The following is a 14,789-nucleotide window of genomic DNA, read 5'->3' as shown; positions in this document are numbered from 1 at the left end:
CGAGAACAGGCTCGTTGGTCCCTGTTTTGTTGTTCTTTTCTCTCTGAGTTGTGAATCTGGGGTAAAAGGTGGAAGTTAAAGATGAACCGAACCCGAACGGCGGTGTGGATCACGAGTAACGTCACGGGCCCAGACTCCCCCATCTTGGGCATCGAGTCGCTCTCGCTCTACTGTAACTCTAACTTTGTGCTAAACTTGTTGGTTAGTTCCTTGTTTTTGATCGCGTGCTGTTGTTTTCAAGAATCAATGTTGGGTATTCATGTAATACTTATCTCCTGCGTCTCAGACGAATTAATCTATTGTGTACGTGGACCTCTACAGTGCTCATAGCGGACTTATCTACATCCTACGTATGACCTGACGTCAAAGCTCACCGGGAAACGTCAGCCCCTTCTTTCGCTGCCCCTCGCTTCTCCATGTTTTTTTTATGGAATGCCACAATGAGGCAGTCTTGGCTTTTGTCAATATGGGGCTGAATATGCAGCTAATTCTGGGGGTAAGCACATGGGTAGGTATATCTATATCTACTATAACCTAGATTGATGAGAAGAAAGTAAGAAATAATATCCACATAATGTTGATTTGGTTGAATGAGCAGGAGCGCCCTGGAAACGTAGTTAAATACAGATAGCCTCTAGTATGCAATTTCGAAGAAACGGAGAAACGGGTATATAGTGCCTAGAAAAAGCCAGGTAGTCAAAATCAAGGAAAAGGATGCTGGGGTGAATGATTGTTCGTAACACAATGCCTGAAAAGAGGTCAAGGCATGAAAATGAGCCGCAATATGCAAAACAGATAGGAAATGGTGATAAAAGAATGGTTTAAGGATCAGATGGTAATATGCCAATGCCAATGCAGGAGGATGAAAGGTGGAGGAAGAGTAGAGTGAAAATGCAAGCGGTGTAAGAAAAGGCAAGGCATTGAGTTTGGGTGAAAAGAAAATATTCCAAGCCCTACGGTTTAATGCACGGCAGTCACGCTGTTGCGGTCATGGTTCCAATCGAAATCGAAGGACCACAGTGGAAGATCGTGTTTACGCTTTGGCTCATCGTTCAACATGATAGCTTCGCTGCTGTCGGTGCGACGTCGGGCATGCTGCTTCTGATCTTCGGGGATGGCTGGTGGAGGACCACGTGGTGGTGGCTTGGGGGAAGGGAGAGGCGAGAAGCGATGAATAGGGAGTGTTGGTGTGAGGGGCGAAGCAACGCTAGTAGCGGGAGATGGGAGCGACTCCGAATATGTCGTACTGGCGATGGAATTACCAGTTTTCTGTTCATTATCAGAACTCGAACTCTGCGAGGGAGAACCGTCCTTATCAATGTGAGAGGCACCTTGATCTGACCGTTGGGGAAACGGTGGGAAAGCCGCGCTCAGACGCAAGAAAGATGTATCTGAGCCGCAGAATGAATCCCGCGATGGGACCGATAATACTGAGTTTCGATCGGCTTCGGCGCCGGGCCCGGTGTTGTAGTTGAAGATGCTGGGTGTGACTTTGCCTTTTCGAGTACGCATCGCCTCTAGCAGGTCTTGTTCTTGGCGGGTCACGGCAATTACTCGACTTCTGCGGTTCATCTCCTTCAATTCGTGAGGGGTACGCTGTGGTGGTTGAGGGAGCCTGTCCACGAGGTCTGGCTCGGTTATCGCGGGGATGCCGCTTGATCGTCGGGATTGGGTGGTTCGTCGAGTGGCTGTGGATGACTTGGAAGGATGAGAGGAATGTTGACGGACTGACTGGCTCCTCTGTGAGTTCTTATGAGACCCAGGACTACTACTTGTAGATGCAGCCCGATCCACCTTCTTCAGCATTTTGCCGGTGGCAGCCTGGGCAGTAGAGGCAGTGTAGATTTCAGCATCAAAGTCGCCATATGTAGCCACACTATCCCGGAACTGTTTGTTGGGGGTTCGAGGATCCGCCACGGGTGTCTCCTGTTCATCATCTTCGGTCTCATCCTCGGATGATGATAGGCAGAGAACGCTGGTGTTTTGCAAGTCTTTGTTTTTCAAGGTACTCTTGCTGCTCTTCTTGGTAACAGCGCTCTTGGCACCTTGAGAGTCGCTGCGCTCCTTTTGTCGCCAGGGTTGGACAGGTGGGGTGATGGTTTGAGACTGTTGAGGTTGAGGTTGAGAACGATGGGCTTGAGGTTTGGAACTTGGGCTCAAATAAACATCCTTGTCTTTGCGCGGTTGCTCAGCTCGTGCAGGACTTTGTCCGCGGTGTGTATTGTTACTAGCCTCCGAGGGACGTCGTTGTTGCTGTTCGGGCTGCAACTGCTCGCGGCTGTTCGTGTATACACTTGATCGACTGAAGAGTGATCGGCGCCCGGCATATCTATCCAATGCCAGATCGATCTCGCTTGTACCAACCGTCCGCTCAAAGGGACGATCGTACCAATCGCTATCTTTTGATTCCGGGATCGACAGTAGATCCGAGCGATCCACATGTTGTTTGGAGGCCTCGTTATGAATTGCGGAAGTGCGCTGGGGCAGGGGATCACCAAAGCGCCTGGAGGTGGCAGCGCTGCTCTTGCTGGTCACGCTATCTAGTCGATTGTGGGTAGGATAATTGTTGGTAGGATAATCCGACACCACTGTGGAGACCGGGGATGGCGAACTAGTCATACGCTGAGGGGAGAAGAGGGGCGGTGCTTGATTTCGAGGTTTTGGGAAAAGGATAGATAAATCGATGCGAGGTGGACGCAGCTTCCGCTTAGAATCCTTAGGAGCAGGAGCAGGAGCAGGAGCAGGAGGCTGTTGTTGCTTATATGTAACTTGCGGGTCGAGACCGAACATATTGTTGATTCTGGGCTGTAGGCCTTTAGGGGTCGTCGGGTTCGATTTGGAAGACGATTCCTTGGAGCTGAAGTAGGAGAACAATGTAGACGAAGAGCTGGATGGATGAATCCTTTTGGAAGGCTTGGGGAGGGGCGGGGCCGGGTCCTGAGAAAGATATTCTTGGCCCAGCAAAGGCGATGAAGCCCGTACCCGAAGATTCTGGGGCGGGATCATCCTGTCACTCGTTGCAGCATGGGGGAATGGAACAAATCCACTGTTTTGCTGTTTTCTCGTGCTGCTATCGGGCGTTCGAAGGCTTGACCGGCGGGACTTGGGTTGTTTCTGTGGCTTCTCCCATTGGTTCTGGTTCTCATGGTGGATGGGTAAATCGGTACCGAGGATTCGCTGGGCTTTGGAGGTTTTGCGCTCGATAAATGACCCCTTCTCCTGACTCCCCATGGCTTCGGAATGTAGTAGGTTGCGACTGGAAGTCCGGAGTGGGACATGTACTGGAGACTTGTCTCGGGGGGCCATGATGGGAAAGTCGGCAAGAAATTAATTCCTCGACATGAACCGGGTGGTATTGGGGTCCAATGCGACTATGAATAGACACCACGCTTGGGGGAGGAGAGATAGAAAAAGGGCGATGATGAAGGAATAGAAACGGTTGGAAAATGAGTTATTTTTATTTCGCTTTTGAATTGAAACGGCTAAAGTCGCCATTGGGTTAGTGTTGGTCGGAGATGAGTTGGGTCTTTCAAGTGCCAGCTCCAGCACGAGGTTGTCCGCAGGAACCGGCGGTACTTGCGTGGGGAATCTCCACATACCGGTGTTCTTTGTGTCTGGTACGTGTTTTATTTACCCGTACAGTGTTAATGGAATCCCAGCGGAAGGAGTGACGAGGGAGAAGAATAAAGAGAGAGAGAGAGATGCCAAGCAGAAAAAGGAAGAAAAAGAGAAGATGCGGGGGGAAAGTAGGAGAAGAGAAGTTTATACGTGAATGACAGTCAATAGTAATCCCGACGAGTTGAATTCGATCTCATCGGGTCAACCCAAGACTAAAGGGGGTGGAATCCACTTGAATAATAATAAAATAATGATATTATTAGACCACTATATTTTTGTTTTTTTATCTTTTTATTTTTCAATTGGGCTTTCTCCAGGCTCTCATACAAAAGGGGTGGAACAGGGATCCCCAAGCCACAATACAGTCAGGATCGTGGGAATAGGAGAAAAAATAGAAGAAAAAAGATCTAAGCAAATTCAATCATAGCAGCCCTAGAGGATGATTTGGATTCAAATCTAATCCCTTTGTAATTTCTACGTACTTTGTCTCCCCTGTTCATCTGTTCATCCTGGTTGCGAGGATATTCTCCGTGTATGGACTCGGAGTAAAAGGGGAAACAATCACAGTAGAAAAGTCAAAGAATTAATAAATTTAAAATTCAATTGACAAAATAAATCAAATCAAATCCAACCAAGATCGACCAATTCTGCTTCTCCATCCTCCCCAATCCAGCAAGTATCGACAGGCACTAGCGAGACCCAATTCTCCTCCTCGGTTCCATTGAGTTACAGCAGGCACTGACTAGAGCTACATCGGAGCTGCAACTCTGCATCTGCCGGAGATTACATACATGCACCTACTAGTCATGTCTGCTCCTATCATTCTCACCAACCCGTGCTCTAATTAAACAACATCTGCACCCAAATCCTTCCTCGTGCCGACCCCTTACATACAGGGCGCCAACGAACAACCTTAAAACCACGGGCACTACATGTCTCACACGTGCGGCTGCCTGCACTCCGAATACCGAGTCACCATATCACCATATCACCATAAAATAATATCCAACCAGAAAGAGATCTCTACAATACTACCTACACCACATTAACCATGAACCAGTCCAGTTCAGAGAACCTTCTTCTGGTTTTCCTCCGTGGCGTCAATGTGGCACATCTAACATCCACTACTCAACGCCAGCTCGATCCATCCCGGTTGACGGGAAACCTGCTACTCCACAAGCCTGCGCCCGTGCAGTATTCAATTCAATCCAATTCAACTGTGCTAATGCCCCTGCCTTGCCTGCGCGGAGCAGTAGAACACTCCAAACCGGAATCAAAGTGGAGCCCATCAACTCAACTCTGGAACCGATGGAGAACATCGCCCGCTATGGCCATAGCCTTGGAAGTGTATCCGTAATCGATTCACATACGTTTCGATCTCTGATGGACCCAGTTCCCAGCCCATTGGGCCGAGATTTCGATCGCAAGCCCATCACATAGCCGCTGGCGGAGTCAGTGCCACCGTGACAAATAATTGGCGTCGCGTACCAGAACCAGCTTCTTGTTGATGGGCTTAGAAAAGCAGAATGGTAATGATCGGCCTACATAGTGATGAATGTACAGTCGCGTTCCCATGGCTGCTGTTTTTTCAAACTCAAATTCGATCTAGAGAGCGGCACACAGCCCGCTTTCCACGAGGTCCGTCCGAGTCCCTGAACATGAACCTTGGATTCTGGATTCTGGATTCTACGGAGTACGGAGGATGGCCTCTTGATATTTTTAATTTTTAATTATTTTTAATTTACATAGTAAACCTAGTTCTACGGGTTGACAGTTTGTCAGGTTCCTCTCAGTCTCCGCAGCGTTTGTTTCATGCCCCAACCCCTGATGAAACTAACTTAACAACCCTGCAGAGAACCAGAGGTTCCAAGAATAAATGACAATCAACACAGTGCTTGCTGTTCTTGCCCCTACAGTACTTCCCAGCATCACGGATACAGCCCTGGAGTGTCATGATCCATGATTCGCAGCTCACAACCAAACAAAACCCCTGTATGCGATCATCGACTCGACCCTTTACCATTCGTGTTCTAGTTTGAACCACTCGACTCCGCTCCGAGCAAATCACACCGATCGATGAAGATCAATCATGATCTTGCCGGGCAGCTCCGTTTTCCTTTCTTTTCCCCTGTGCCGTGTCGAGATCCACTCTCGCCTTAGCTTCTGCCTTAGTCTCTGCCTTAGCCCGCTGTGACACTCTGGGGACGCGATTTATTTTATTTTTTATTTTTATTTCCAAATTCCACGGTTAATTTTTACTCGCCTCTTCCTAGTCGCGAGTAATTTCATTGGTCGCCCACTAGTCTACCTATCTGAGTACTAATTGTATCTGCGTAATGCCCAACCATTTCAGTTAAGCGTGGATTTAGTCTGGCGATTCGATTTCGATTTAACAGAATAGGGGTAATCAGGAATGGGGAATCATAGGATTGAATTTGAATTGAGTTTACCAAAACAAACACGTTCATATTCATCTCCCAATTGGTAAAACTGCAACTACCACTTCCAGTACTCGTACAGATGTAGAAAGTGATCAAAAAAGAGAACCAACCATGAAACTTCAGATTTAAATTTACTACCCCACGCAATAACCAAATTATAACATATTGCCGACCGCTAAACACTATTGAACCCAAAAGAATGGTTTGACAGGTGTGGAAGCGCCTCCCTCGCCAATCCAATTCCAATTCCAATGGTCGGGCCAACTAGCGGTAAATGGTCCCTCAATAGTTCCATGTTCATCTATACCCGCCCACAATGCACGCAATAATTATGCTGTAGTCCCTGTCTTCTTCCATGGTTCTGGCTTCTTTCTCCAGAATATTAGTGATTCTAGTGGAGTTGTAGATCATGCGCATCACATTTTACTCCGTCTACTCCGTAGGCACTGGTACTCCCACGTTCTGGGTACACTATGGGGTCGAAGCTTTTCTTTTGTGGGATATTGCACCGGTTGGATGGGTTGGTTGAGTTCCAGCGGATTTCCGAGGCCGTTGGATTCCATATGGATGGATATCCGAGTACTTGGTTCAACGGTGGAATGCGTTGAAACGAAAACACGAAGCGAAACGAAATGGAAATGGAAAACAGGAAGGAACATTTGAAATTACCCCTACAGGTACGCACTACCCAGTACGTACTATAGCTATACTACTCCGTGGATCCTAGTTTCAGGATTGTGGATTTGATTCCATTCTATAGTCGCAGATCATCCCCTTTAGACCCCAAAAATGAGGCTTTTCGGAGGATTCCGAGCTTACCATATCCCTGGGAGCGAGTACCTAAAGTACGTACATAGAAAAAGCAAAGAAAGTCTGAGGAAACAATCCTGGAGCCCGGCGTAAAAATAGAATCCAAAGCTAGTAGATAGCCTAGATCTTGCAAACCAGTCGAATATAATGGTTTGCCGAACAACGCTATCATACATACTCGGGCTAGGGGGCAGTACGTACGATATAGACCTCGAGATTCAGAGCCCCTGAGTCGGATAATTAGTACAAGCAGCTGCCGATTATCGTCTGCGTAGGAGCTCGAAAGCTTGACGCCTAATACGAAGTATACGATCATAATCAAAATGCATGAAACAACTAGGATTCCATGTTGCTTGAAAATGGTCTAATCTCAACACATGCACTCAACAACGCAGAACTGGACAATGCCGAAATCAAAATCGGAATCAGAATCAAAATGAAAACCAACCCTGAGGTATTGTCTATGCTTCTACTTTTGAAACACCGAATGACCCAATAATTTCGGTTTAAATGATAATCAGTACTGAAGACGCCGTAAGCATTCGGCATCAAACCGAGACTGTCAATATTTCGGATAATGACCGTTGTTTGTGCTCCGTGTGGCGTCGCGTTTAAGCTACCTAAAAAGGAAGCTGCTTTTGTCTTGGTTCCAGGTCCCTCTACGTATGAGCTTAACTTTGGAGTCAACCAAGATTTTCGTCACTTGAAACAAGATTTGTATGGGATTTCATGTTTGGTATTAAGGTAGAGCCTTAGTTCTTATTATATGGCTGATCATAATTTTGGTGCTTGGGGATTTGAAATATTGGAAATTTCAGGTGCTCAGACTCTAGAGTTTGAGCTGAATACGCCTGAGTGGTTCGCTGAAGGGACCGATGTCACCAAGGTAACTGCCCACGAGATTCTGCAGCATGCAAAGACGTACAGACTGTTCTGCCCTTTCCCCTCCTTTCCTTTATCAAGTTGCCGCATCTTGTTACTGTATGATTGAAAGGTGCAGTTAGGCGGATTATCTAGTAACCAACTTGGGCGAAGTGTAGCGGAGAATAACCGGACAGATTACTGACCATATGGTAGCAGTTGCCAGCTTTAGACAATAAGCATCGTAGCCTACTGAAATGTGAACATTTGTTGTCATGCTATAGTATGGGAACTGGTAAGAAGCTGCTCGTGAAATTAGTCAAAGTTCTTGTCGTCAATCAAGTCAAGTTCTTCTAAAGTAAGGCCTTAAGCAACCTCACAGCCTCACAGGCTCGTGCTTGAACTTGTCAAGTGAGAAGTCGTTCTATCAATCTCCAGGATGCATTTCCGGGCTTCGGGGTATCCTTCTAAGGATGAAGGTAACCAGTTAGGTTCTCTTGGTAAGTATACTCCTGTCGTTATATCGGCGGTATCAGGTCACTTTTCCAAATGACTTGGTCAGGAAATGATAGCAATGCTTAAGTAGAGCCAATCTAACTATATCATTACCCATATAAAACCAAGCACTGGAAACGACCCGTTGATATACTAGTAGCTCCCTGGCGCTTTGTCTCAAAGATAATCACTCACATCAGATTGAAAATAGGGGTGTTATGCCGCAAAACTTGGATTCTGAGAGACAAACTCAGGATGGGCGTAGGCAAGAAGCATATTGATCGTAAAGCGAACAAGTGACTCAGATCTCGGTGTAGGAAGACGAAACATAGGGGGGAGCGTAGATACTAGTAGTACATCTTGCACACATGGAGATATTCGTCCGTCCTCTTTCGTGAACCCGGCTCGAAATTTCTCACACGGAACTTAGACGAATACTTACTTGCATAACTCCAAACCCCGCTGCAAGTTCATATCCAACTCTTCCTTGTTATTAATGTTCGCCCATCCCGGCAATTCATCAATATTCTTCCATTTCACGCGTTCTTCGGTCTGTGAAGTCAAAGCCTCATGAGCCGATCGGGTTGAAGGCTCATTCGCAGTATCGTCGGAGGTTGTTGCTTGGAATGGATTGGTGTAAGGTGTTGCAGCCGGCAACACAGGGCTCTGTTGAGTCGTGGTTGACTCGTGCCTTCCATCTCGTCAAGAGTTTCGATACCCGCGGCAGGCGGCCGAGCCGTATCTCTAGCCTTGGGTTCCTTCTTCTTTTCCTTTCGCGAAGTAATGTCTCTCAGCGCGTCTAATTCACTGAGGCATGGCGGTCCGAGGTCGATTGACTGGGTCGTAGCTCGGCCTGAGAAGGTGCTTAGCATCGTGTCTCCGAATAATGTATCGCTGACTTCAACGCTGCGCTCCACAGTTCCGTCCGACCCATAAGCTCGCTCGTACTCCTCGATGGCTTTGGCTTGGTCGATCCTGTTTTGCGCCTCATTCGACCTCTCCGTTTCTCTCAGCGCATCTATTTAGACTTGTGAAAAAATGGATAAACCCAGTAGATCAGAGACCTATGCCACCTGGGTAGGCTTTCAGTTTGGTTAAGGGGGATATCCTAGTACAAGTAGCCTATTCTGACAATAAGCGAAACCCTATGATTGTTCGTGTCTCGAAATCATCCGGTACGAAAGCCAGAGAGTATGGAGGGTGACAAAAACACTGTTCTTTATTTCTGCGTGGGTTTCTGGCTGATATCGGTTCTGCGGATATTGAAAAGGACTTATCTCTGTCGATAAGCCTCTCGAGTTACCTTAGTAAAGCTATCAGTAGAAACGATTAGACCGATATTTGAACAACCATTGGAAAGACGTGTGGTGTAATATGATATTAAATGCGTATGCGTATTCAAAACCCAACGCTTCTAGCAAGGAGTGCTTATTTATCGGGGTGACTGTAGTACAAGAATGAATCCAAAGCCAAAGCTACACGTGTGGCAATCGGGCATGCGCAACCTTGATAGAAACCCACGATGCGGAGATTTATCAATCTGACCCTTTTTCAGCTCGAGGCTGGGGTTGAAGGCTGGGGCCAGTACGCGTGCCAGGTGGGCGTGGACGCGGGCCCCCAGGGGTACCTGCAGATGACGCAACAGGCACTGATTTGATATGTACATTCATGTATGTACATTGTGGGCGCACCCAGAAAGGGATATAATCGGCCATCCCTGTGACCTGGATGTTTTCCTTTCCAGGATTTCTTTGTTGCCCGTGCATGCTAGCACATTTTATCGAATAAGCTACAGTATCCCTGTTTTCTATGTGGATCCCGCTATCCCGCTTATGATAAGCCAGAGTTCGTTGCTCAGATGCCGGATTCTCGGGCTCCACTAGGGAGATTTTACCTGATTCAAGAAAGGGGGAGCTTTGACGGGTGTTGGGCTAGCTCCTGGTGGCGCGGAAGGAGGCGAACTATGATGGCCATGAATTAGTTCAAGTTGACTACATACAATGTTGTTGATCAAGTAATCTGTGTTGCTGGAAAGATGGAGTATCTCCACGTGACTGGTGGCGATAACCGGGCTGGACTGATTATCTACTCACCGCCTTCTCCACAACCCAAACAGGTTTGTCACCCGATCGACAGAAGTAACTACAGTGGTGATGGATTAATAACAGAGACTAATAGAGAGAATAATAAGAGAAATATCGTTATCGAACAATCGGATGTATGGCTGTCTTATTATCAAACTACTAGGAAATAGAAGAAGAAAATAGAAGAAGAAAAAATAGATTCGTGGGCAAGATTGCAACGCCACTGAGATCAAGGTCTTTAGCCACGGACATCAAGGTTTTTCATGCAGGCAAGAAACGAGGGAAAAATCAGAGAAAACTGGGATATCCCCTGCCCCAGAATTCAGGAATGTTTTTTTGCAATACCGGATCAAAAGGGAAAGAGCCAGTGGAAGATTCCCATCTGTTGTTCATATTGAAATAAACGATCTAAAAGTTGAAAGAAATCGCACGTTGTGGTCCATGACATCGTCCAATCCGGGACTCGGATTAACTTGTTGTTCTCCGCCCCAAACTCCCTTGTCAGCCGCCACTGCTTCTTCTCCTCCCCTTTGATCTTCCTTGCGTCCCCTCCGATCCTTTTGCACCTTTTTCACCTGTTAAGACCCTTTGCGTTTTGTAGATGGTCTATTCACCTTATTGTGTTGGGGTGTTTTGCTAACACCCACCCTGACCCTGTTCACGGTGGTCCTCATTGTTCTTTACACGATCGTGCCCCCCACTTTTGCCGTGGCTGCGACACTATTATGTCTTCTCATTCTCCCGCCCGCCACCACACTTCCCACATCAACTCGACTTCTGATCCACACGCGTCCTTTTCTCACTCTCAATCTCATGCCGCCCGTAATCCCGAATCTCGTCTCGTCCACTCTCGAAAACACGAAATGGACGACCACGAAGAAGAGACCGAGCAAGGTCCTTCCAGTAACGCCTTTGGGCAGTTCTCATTCGCCCCAACTACTCGAACTACTGTAGTCACAACAACTACGACAACGACAACCGCTTTTCCACCTCTTGTGATCAAACCCCCGCGTGCAGTAAAGGACTTGGATGTTCGACAGTATCCGCTGGCTGCGTCACCTACACCCGTTTCCTTGAAGAACCTCAAATTCAATATCGGCGACAAATCAGTCGTATTCAACGAGCCGGATGATACTGATGCTGCGGCTATTGAGGTGAGCTTGGTTTATTTCTTTATTTTTTTTACTGTTTCGTATCATCCCGCTGTCTCGGGCACTTTTTTGTTGTTAGCGGGGGGCCTGACAACTAACTTACATCATATAGTTAAAGGAAAGAACTGATGCGTTAAAGGCATCAAATGGTCTCATTCGCTCTGTCAACTCGTTCTCTTCTGAAGATGGCACGGCTTCTCGCCGACTCGGTCCTCCACGATCAATGACGCGGAGCAATCACCCTAGTGCCCAACATCGACCCGTCTCTCCAGTTTCGATCCCTGATCCTCGCCCATCCATCCTCTCGTGGACGCGTGGAAATCGAGTTCCTTCCGAGCCTGTAGCACGACGTACCCGTCATGGGACCTCGGCAACTTTCCTTTCCCCTGCGGGTCTGGCTACTCCAGAAACCGAGCACAACATTGGCAGCATTGGGGATGCTGTAGCTTCGAGACAAAGAATCCATAGTGCTAATTTTCCGCGTCGCGAAACTTTATTACGTTCACCCCTGTCGGCAGATACTGGACCAACCAGTGTATCTCAAAATCATGCTTCGGCCGAAAATCATGAGCTACAAGGCCCAGCAACGGGAGCTGTTGGTACAGCTGGAACCGAACTTATGAATACGTCTCCCAGCCAAAATGCTTCGTTCTCTGCTTCGGAAACTGCAACACAGCCTCGACCGGAATTGTCAACTCAACTTTCAGCTATTGATAACGCAATGGCTCAAGATATGTGTCTGCCAAGTCCTAGCTTGTCTCCAGTCGCTGCCATGAATGCTCTTCATGCCGAATCTTCCTTCGAATCTGAGGGACCTGACGTTGACACTGATTCGAGTCTTGACCACAATCTTCCACGATCATCCAAGGCACTGCGTCTGAATGATCCCGATTCTACTTCTCTAAACAGGAATTTCTCTATGCTAGCTCCTACAACCCGGTCACCAGCATCTTTAATGGATATGCCTAAGGTTTTAGAGTTCTTTGATTCAGTCCCCGAAGAACTGAAGACATACATGATGTATCAATTTCTGCGACGTTGCCCCAAACCTACGTTGCATTTTGTGGCTGATGTGGTGAACCCTACATTGAAATGCGATTTCCTCACGTTGTTACCTCTGGAGCTTGGTCTGAACATCGTCAAGTACTTTGATGTCCAAACAATGTGCCGCGCCGCACAAGTTTCGAAGAAATGGCGCCATATTATCAATTCAGACGAGAAGACTTGGAAAGAGCTACTTGATCAAGATGGGTATATCCTTTCCGAGGGTGAACTTGAGCGAGCTATCAAAGAAGGTTGGGGATGGCAGTGCAGTAGCCCTGATAACTGGGAAAGGGACCTCAGTACTACTGCGCCCAGACAGGATTCCGAACTTTCTCCGATTCCTTCATCTTCTGCTGCAACGGATAGAGTACCATTTACTGCTCTTTCACTTAACAGACGACCCAAGCGTAAAGCAAACACACGCGCTTCAAGTCGGAAGTTGGCGAAACGGAAGATCTCCTCCAGTGGAACAGATCATTGCGAACCGGATTGGAAGAAGGACATCGCTGCTTCAGAGGCACCGTATGCTGCAGCCAATGCAGCGGCCGCTGCAGTTCCATGGCCTGAAGTTGGCTTGCCATCACTCCGTGGGCTTTACCTATTCAAAGCTATCTATCGTCGACTTCACGCCATTCGCCAGGGATGGATGAAGCCAGAAGTCAAGCCGCAGCATATCGCTTTCCGCGCCCATGATCGCCACGTAGTCACTTGCCTACAGTTTGATACGGATAAGATATTGACTGGAAGTGACGATACCAACATCAACGTATACGACACGAAAACCGGCGCTCTGAAGGCTACTCTTGAGGGCCATGATGGTGGAGTGTGGGCTCTTGAGTATCACGGCAACACTTTAGTATCTGGATCCACCGATCGGTCCGTCCGCGTTTGGGACATTGAGCGAGCTCGATGCACCCAAGTTTTCCATGGACACACTTCTACTGTCCGTTGTCTGCAGATCGTTCTGCCAACGGAAATAGGCAAAGATTCGAGTGGCCGCACTTTGATGATGCCGAAGGTGCCACTGATCATCACCGGCTCTCGCGACTCGAACTTACGGGTGTGGAAGCTTCCGAAACCCGGCGACCCAGTGTACCTCCCCAACGCGCCCACTGCCGATGATTATGATTGTCCTTATTTTATCCGCGTTCTATCTGGCCACACTCATTCAGTTCGGGCAATCGCGGCACATGGCGACACCCTGGTCAGTGGTAGCTACGATTGTACCGTGCGTGTTTGGAAAACTTCTACTGGCCACGTTCAGCATACTTTGACTGGACACACTATGAAGGTGTATAGTGTCGTCTTGGACCATGAACGAAACCGCTGTATCAGTGGTGCCATGGACCACATGGTCAAAATCTGGTCCCTTGACGACGGTGCCTTACTTTACAATCTCGACGGCCATTCCTCTCTTGTCGGTCTTCTTGCATTATCAGGCGACCACCTTGTCTCGGCTGCTGCAGACCACACCCTGCGTATCTGGGACCCACAGCGTGGTCACTGCAAAAACACTCTCAGCGCCCATACCGGTGCTATTACCTGCTTTCAGCATGATGGTCAAAAAGTCATCTCTGGTTCCGACCGTACTTTGAAAATGTGGGATGTCAGCAACGGCAATTGTATTCGAGACCTCCTCACCGATCTCAGCGGTGTTTGGCAGGTCAAATTTAACGACAGACGTTGTGTCGCTGCAGTGCAGCGGGATAGTCTGACTTATATCGAGGTAAGCTCACCTGTAACGTTGAAATTGTCTGAATTCAAACACTAACTCCGTACCTTAGGTTCTCGACTTCGGCGCAGCACGAGACGGCGTTCCCGAAAATAAACTCGGCAAACGCGTCGCAGTCAACCGCCGTGGCCATGAAACTACGACAGGAACCATAGAATCGGATTCCGACTCCGATCAGTAAATCTCCGCCTCTTTCCGAACGAGGGCTCGCCGAGCAAAAAATATATCCTTTTTTGTGCTCTTCATTTTTCCATGGGTTCCTTTTCCATCACATTTCCTGTCCCTTCATCATCATTCCACTACCTTGTCTCATCATTCGAACCTCTTCATCATCCATTCGCGATACCCCATCATTATGGCACTCTGGCACTCTGGTACTCATCTTTTCTTTCCCTGAAACACCTCTATTTGCATAGCGTGGTCGGCATTCTTTGGTCATCTAGCATTACGATGGCGGTAGGCGTTGCGTACGTTTCCTGATTTGCGGGAGGACTTATTCTAGTCTTATTTTCTTGACTCTTTGATCTTGACTTGTCCCCCTGCATCCTATTTA

General features: G+C 47.8%; 3 protein-coding genes across 3 annotated transcripts; 1 reads left to right on the top strand and 2 right to left on the bottom strand.

Annotated features, from left to right (window-relative positions):
- Positions 1-960: 960 nt before the first annotated feature.
- On the bottom strand, positions 961-3,306 carry N7478_012509 (uncharacterized protein; the record flags this gene model as incomplete). The annotated part of the gene is made up of 1 exon (XM_056928723.1): positions 961-3,306. The coding sequence occupies one exon, from the start codon at positions 3,304-3,306 to the stop codon at positions 961-963; it is 2,346 nt and encodes a 781-aa protein (XP_056773281.1).
- Positions 3,307-8,663: 5,357 nt separating this feature from the next.
- N7478_012508 (uncharacterized protein) lies at positions 8,664-9,097 on the bottom strand (the record flags this gene model as incomplete). Its single annotated transcript, XM_056928722.1, has 2 exons — positions 8,664-8,845; positions 8,911-9,097. The coding sequence occupies 2 exons, from the start codon at positions 9,095-9,097 to the stop codon at positions 8,664-8,666; spliced, it is 369 nt and encodes a 122-aa protein (XP_056773280.1).
- Positions 9,098-11,172: 2,075 nt separating this feature from the next.
- Positions 11,173-14,417, top strand: N7478_012507 (F-box/WD repeat-containing protein; the record flags this gene model as incomplete). Its single annotated transcript, XM_056928721.1, has 3 exons — positions 11,173-11,463; positions 11,573-14,230; positions 14,289-14,417. The coding sequence occupies 3 exons, from the start codon at positions 11,173-11,175 to the stop codon at positions 14,415-14,417; spliced, it is 3,078 nt and encodes a 1,025-aa protein (XP_056773279.1).
- Between the last annotated feature and the right edge of the window lie 372 nt (positions 14,418-14,789).

Source organism: Penicillium angulare (genome assembly GCF_028827245.1).
Source record: "Penicillium angulare strain IBT 27051 chromosome Unknown utg000011l_segment0_segment0, whole genome shotgun sequence".
Taxonomy (NCBI): Eukaryota; Fungi; Ascomycota; class Eurotiomycetes; order Eurotiales; family Aspergillaceae; genus Penicillium; species Penicillium angulare.
The sequence above is the reverse complement of the archived record's forward strand: the minus strand, read 5'-3'. Positions and strand labels throughout refer to the sequence as shown.